At 35.9% G+C, this 6,665-nt stretch overlaps 1 protein-coding gene across 1 annotated transcript; it reads right to left on the bottom strand.

The window, feature by feature from the left end:
- On the bottom strand, nt 1-4,284 carry sumo3b (small ubiquitin like modifier 3b). The gene is made up of 4 exons (XM_062431901.1): nt 4,178-4,284; nt 3,479-3,607; nt 3,264-3,335; nt 1-761 (listed from the first exon to the last, which is right to left on the bottom strand). The coding sequence occupies exons 1-4, from the start codon at nt 4,196-4,198 to the stop codon at nt 696-698; spliced, it is 288 nt and encodes a 95-aa protein (XP_062287885.1). The 5' UTR covers nt 4,199-4,284; the 3' UTR covers nt 1-695.
- Nucleotides 4,285-6,665: the final 2,381 nt, after the last annotated feature.

Raw genomic sequence — 6,665 nt, 5'->3', positions numbered from 1 at the left:
TTTTTGGTCCAGCAACATAACTGTACTTTATTTACCATTTAGTTAAATCTGCATTGAGGGCAACAGTATTGAGGTAAACAAGCATTTTTCTTAGCAAATGCTCAAGGTAAAATGGGCATGGATACATCAAATCATTTTGAACATTCCTAAAAAAAAAAAACGACAACTACTAAAATGTGTTACATGAGAAATAAGTCTCTCCCACTTATGGACAGAATAACCGCTCCCTCCCATCCAGAAATGTTCCTCCAAAGCAATCCCATTACATACATTTCTTAAAATACTTGAGCATGTATCCTGAATTTAAATGCTCATAACAATTTGGAAAACAAAAAAAAAGAAAAGAATTTGGCATGTAGTTCAGCTTATTGTTAATGAGACATGCAGGAGGACATCAAAAGAACATTGAGTTTTTCCATTATAAGCCATATCTAGTTTGAGAATTGTCCCTGCCTCGGACAATTTCTATTTATGCGAATAAAACATGTTTAAAGAAAGAAAATAGACCCTGCATCTCAACGCTAGGATTTGGCTCCCAATGAAAAAAATGCTCCTGTCTATTTATGCTGTGAAAAGCCTGACATTGAGACAAGCATAGTGGGGAAAAAAAGAAATAAGTAAAAACAGCAATAAACAATTACAACATGAAAAAAAATGGTGTGGATGCTCTTCCAAGAGTTAAGTCCACATTCCACTTAAGAATAGGCTCCTCCGGTCTGTTGTTGAAATACATCAATAGTGTCTTCATCCTCCATCTCCAGCTGTAAAAACAAACACATTTACACATTAGTCATTCAACAACACAGACGGTATTTTATCTACTGCACATCATCACAAGGTATAATAATATTTATGATCAAGTACTCAAGTACATACAATAATTTTAGCTATTGACCAACATGTGTCTGTAATAAGAGTAACACAAACTATTAAGTACCCAAATCTGACATTGAACATCTGGTCACAGTTCCAATTCTGTGTTTGTATATTTCCATCTTTAGCATTATTTATTTTCTTGCAAGGGAAGACTCACTGACACTATTTAGAGGTGGTTCTAAGTTTGCCTGAGCTAACTAGAAGAAGCTGAATTGACCTTTCACCTTGCTATGCAGTTTTTTTGGTAGATTTTAAGACTGTGGTCAAGCTATATGGCCTGCATTTACACCTGACTGAGATGCAATCACAATGTGAGACCATCATTGTGGAGACCACCCGACCTGTTTCGGTTTGGCTGATCTGCATTCTGAGCACAATCTGTTCTGCAAGTACTTAGACCAGTAACATTGCATTTTCCTTATCCAGTTAAATAATTAATAAATAATTAGTAACTTGAAACTGCTCCTACACCAGAAAAAACACACAGAGTATGACTGACATGCTCCATTCAACCCTAACGTCAAGTCTGGTCCATTTTTACATTTGAAAGCATTAAAAACACGCAATAATTTTAGTGTGAAATTGTATGACTTTTCTTAAAGAGAAAGTCAGAATATATAAAAATGTGCACTTGATTAAATTTGGTTTGGTTAAATTAGGTTGTAATAGTCATAAACACTTTGACTTCACTATTAACAGTCTAAAACAACTTAGACATTGAGATTTATATGTAACAGTGTTTAAATGTATATCGTGAAATTCTGTAAATTTTTCTCACTACAAGAGGTGCAATGTCCTGTGAGCACACTTATCAGTAGGTTGTGGATAATTAGAATGAATATATATGAAAAAATAGAAAACTGAGGTACATAAAACAAGGAATCATTGTTAATTCCTCAGAGTTGTGATCATCCAGGTCAGGAACGGATGCACTAAGGATCAGGTCATCTTCAAAAAGAAATTGGACGTCAATAGTGTTAATAGTTTTTCCGAAAGGCCACACTTGAATGTTGAGTGTAAAGTCGACCACCATAGCGAGAGAAAGACACAATATTGTTTAAATATGGGGTATTTACAGTTGACATGAAATGACACAAATACTTGAATAAAGAATGAAAAAATGAGCTTGCCTATGGCAGGTTTTTTTAATTTAACCACCTAGAGAGAAGTTCTGACGTATACTGGTGGCTTTATACTGCTAGCGGATGAACTGTATTCTTTGCCGTCAACTCTGTTAAACGTTAACATTTAAAATCAGCCAAAATTACAGTAAACACTCAAACTGAATAGGCATGGTTTGTTGCCTGTGAATGTAATTAATTTGTCCTTTCAACGCATGAAAATAAACAGTGCTGAATGTAAATTGCAACATAAATGTAACATGTATGTGGTGTGTTATTTACAGCAAAAAATAATATTAAGAATGAAACTTATTAATACACCTTATAGGCGGTCTTATCCTACTATACTGTATTTGACTTTTACTTCACCAGTTTAGTTATCTGAAGTCCAAAAAATATCAGCTTGTGAATGATCATATCTGCAATTGAACAACCAGTAAAACGCCAGCCAATAATGATAAAATGGCAAATTATCACAGCATAACATTTCATGTCCATGTGGTATTAAAATAATTGTAAATGTATCTTGTGGAAAACACTTTCCATCATTTCCTACCACATTTGTATAATGTAGCATATCTACACTCCCCTACACAGCTCAAGAGCAGCATAGGCAACAAAAATACAGAAAAAAGGAGAAATATCATAGTTTATCATCTCCAGCCGTGAGTAATGCATGCTTCCTAAGGAGGTCAATACTTACTGTAGGTGCTAGCACATGTTAATGTATGGGTAAATGACAGGTAAATTTGGCATGATCTTAGATTGCAACTTTTTTTTATATTAAATAAAAGGTAATACAATTGTTCTAAATATTAAATTTAATCTGGGGAATCATGGAAATCATGAACATTTCCATGTTTTTAATGAAGTAATTATTTGTATAAGTACACCTATATACACTGTTGGTGGATAAAATATTTAATATTATTTTGTGGTTATACCATTTGACATTATCGGGAGCCTTTAGTCTTTCTTTTGGTTAAATAAATGATGCAAATGTAATTTTAAATTACATAAAACAATATGTACATTTTAACAAAACTGATGCATGCTTTTAAGACAATTTAAGATATTTCTGAATTGCATATCTTGCCACTCAGCCATAAAAAATAAAAAAAAACTTAATATGACTGACAACTGATCCCAGAAACACATGGGTTCCTTTAACAAAATCAATCCCACACAATAATCCTCTACATGAGTGGACTAGGTGGGTTAGTAAAGCATTACTGAACATGTTGTGAAAATTGAGGAGTCACCAACCTGTGCAGGTGTGTCTGTTTCATTAATTGGTTGTCCATCAAACCTAAACCTTATCTGACGGATTGACAATCCCTGTAAGAGACAGAAAACACATATGCAACATTTCAGAGAGCTTTTAGCATCCCGTTAGAGATGTAAACAAAGCTAACAGACAGACACACGGGTAATGGATGCTAATATCAGAATGAAAGCTGCAGTCTTTCAGGACAACTTACCTGTCTTTCGCAGTATGCCTTCATGAGTTTGCTGAGCGGAGTGTGCCTCTTGATTTTAAACTGTACGACCGACCCATCCTGACCAGCTACCTTGAGGTTAATGTGGTCGTTCTCCGTCTTCACGCCTTCCTGCAACAAACACAGTCGTCATCAGCGGCGACAAACCGGTAACCGAGCACACACACATTGATAAACAGCTAACTCAACTAGCCGGATAAATTAGCAGCATTTGCAAAGACAAGCTTCGTCCTGAAGGCAGTCTGCAGCATTCAAAACACACCGCAAACAACGTCACATAAAAGCTTATCCGGTCCTTCCGATGGTTAGCATAGCAAGCTAGCCCGTGTTCAAACTGGCGCAGAAAGCCACAATGGCGCAAATGAAAGGAAACGCACGAATCACTCGTTTAACTTGAAATCTCTGACACCAACAAAAGTACAAACACTTCAACAGCAAACCAACACGAAGCAGCAAGAGGCTCTTTGTGTTATATAAAGTGTGCAGTGCAAAACGAAGCGTGTGCGCATGAAGTCAAAAGATCCGCAAATTGGTCAACCTTTGTTTTCTGCCCGCTCAAATGCGCCATCTGTAGCCTGGAAACTGGTAGCTTAGCAATACACGCTCATATTAACTTGCGGCTAGCATCATCTGCACTTAAAAGTCAACACAATGGTCCTCGGTAGAGACGCAGGTACTGACCTTTGGCTTTTCTTCGGACATCCTGCAGGTTTTATGGATAACGTGAAGACGGATTGCTAACACTGAGCGGGGTATCTGTCCCGTCGGCTCTGTCGTTTGGACCGGGAGCGCGCACTGAAATTTAAAACGTAATTCGTCCAAAGTGGTCACGTGTTCCCTGTTTCCTCGGGGCCGCGGATACGTGAGCACGCAAGCTAATTTGCGCATTCCCGCGATATAAGTGAAACAAAAGGGCCCCTCTGCAAAGAAAGCTCTGAGAAAGACTCTCAAAAAGTAAGAAAGTTTTGTTTGAAGGATCCAAATCATTTATTAATTAAAATCAACCTCCTTCCAATGAGTAACAGAGGGAGAGATTTTTTCTGAGAATAAATGAGCTCTGTAATAATAATAACAACAGGATCAATAAATCAATAAGTATTCCACTTTTTAAAAATAATGATGGTGTCAGCATTCATATTTCTTATTAATGAGATTAAATCTACAGCAGCTCTCAAATGTTGTCCAATATTTGTATTAAAGGACAGGTTCACAGTTTTTCAAGTCTGTCTTCAAACAACAGTCAGATGCCCAAAGGAACATTGAACACTAATATGAAGCTTCAGGCGTCCAAATGAGTCCAATCTATTAGATATCTTTCAACCTTACAGTCTTTTCAGTGCCAAAGTCCCTCTTTTTGTTACCATACTTTTACTATACTTCTACTATACTATATACCTTTTGTTACTACCGCAGCTCAACAGGAAAACATTGTCTAAGGACACACAAAAAGCGAATTTGATGGTTAAAAAGACTGTAAATGTGGCAGATATCTACTTGATATGACTAACTGAGACTGCTGAAGCCTCATAGACTTTCACATAGACCTTTGAAGTAATTTTTGCACTAAATGAACATATGGACATACTGTGGATAATGGACCCTGTCACTTACATTTAAAGTACATTTGAAGGATATATTTTGTAGTGTAAAATTTGGGTGATAAATACTAAAAATGAACAATGTTGTATCTGCTTAAAGGGTACTTGATTATTGATTGTTATTTGCTAAAGATAATCAAAACTGAGGGCATTATGATAAAAGGAGGTGTATGTGATTCTGCACTTACTGAGTGAATAAGCACATTTGATGATCTGATGAATATACCCTGAAATATATGTGATTAAATGTATTACACTTTTATTATTATTATCTTTTAAAATGAGAATGCAGCAACAAAAGTCACAAAACAGTATTATAATTGAGATGGCCTATAGTGAATAAGTAAGTGGTAACCCTTGTATAGAAGAAACTGAACTGAAGTAACCCCTGTATAAAACACTGAAGTTTCAAGGCCACACTCTGAAAAACTCCATGCACCTGTGACTGGAGTTTTGAACGGAGGGAGCATTATGTGATCGATGCCAAGAAAAGTTGTTTTGGAAGGAATCTGATTGGTTGAAATTTACTTGGGCAAAGGGGATTTCCCACTTTCCCATGATGGTCAGACAATTATCACTATAAAAGGAAACATTTATCTGGGATCATTGTATCATTTCTCTAACTCTAAGTGCATTCAGCTGGACAACTCTTGGTGATTTTTCTGTTTGGACCTTTTGAAACTTTAACTTTTTAAAATAACGAATTATTGGACTGTTAATTTGCTACTACACTTTTAACAGCCAGTATGAACAGGAGGAATGATTACAGGGAGGTTGACCTCTGTCAGTGTTCATTTGTACACCTGACTGTTGTTTTAAGACAGACATGAAAAATTGTGAACCGATTCTTTAAAATTAATTAAATCAAAACAACAATTTCAAATGTCACATCCTTAATACTCAACACCCAGAAAGTTATAGTTTGTTTTAAATCTGCATCCTGTTGAAATTTAAGGGAGACGAGGGTACGTACATATATGTGCATTTCCTTTGGATAATGGTATGCCCTGAAATTCAACAATTTTGGTTGAAGATTCACAGATCTATTGTGGATTTCACAGGCTTCATAGAAGGGCCGTGCCGGATTGCAATAACGGTTCTCAGGAACTGGATGACACCTGACGTGCCTGATTTCACAATTAGCCGACAGTTAGGAAGTGATTCTGCATTAGAAAAGACTGCATTGTAAGAAACAATGTGAATAGGGCAGAAAAATATTTCCTCAAGTTGAGTATGTTTCTTTAATAGGTACTTGAGTGAAATGATAAGGTGGATTTGTGCATTTGTACTTTCTTTTAGTGATGCATTGTTTCTTTTTTCCCCCTTTCCTTTCTGAAATTTCTGCTTTGTTTCTGAGTTTGGGGTAGGGATGAGATGGAAAATATGGTAAGTTGTGACTTATGCAGTTCAAATTTGATGTTATTGTTATAATGCAAAAAAAAAGAAAGAAGCAAAAAAACATTTATTCATTTAATTTTGAAATGTATGGTCCATAATCTGTCTTGTGCACAGAAATTAAACACTTCACATGTAATTTAAGATCCACAACTGCTCTTAAAAGAAAAAGAAAC

This window comes from Scomber scombrus, chromosome 13 (assembly GCF_963691925.1).
Source record: "Scomber scombrus chromosome 13, fScoSco1.1, whole genome shotgun sequence".
Taxonomy (NCBI): Eukaryota; Metazoa; Chordata; class Actinopteri; order Scombriformes; family Scombridae; genus Scomber; species Scomber scombrus.
Note: the sequence above shows the minus strand (reverse complement) of the source record. Positions and strands in the feature narration are given on the sequence as shown.

Coding starts and splice junctions, on each gene's coding strand:
- sumo3b (XM_062431901.1), bottom strand. CDS start 4,198: ATGTCCGAAGAAAAGCCAAAG. Junction 3,608..4,177: donor TGTCCGAAGAAAAGCCAAAG/GTCAGTACCTGC, acceptor TGTTTGTTGCAG/GAAGGCGTGAAGACGGAGAA. Junction 762..3,263: donor AAACAGACACACCTGCACAG/GTTGGTGACTCC, acceptor TTGTTTTTACAG/CTGGAGATGGAGGATGAAGA.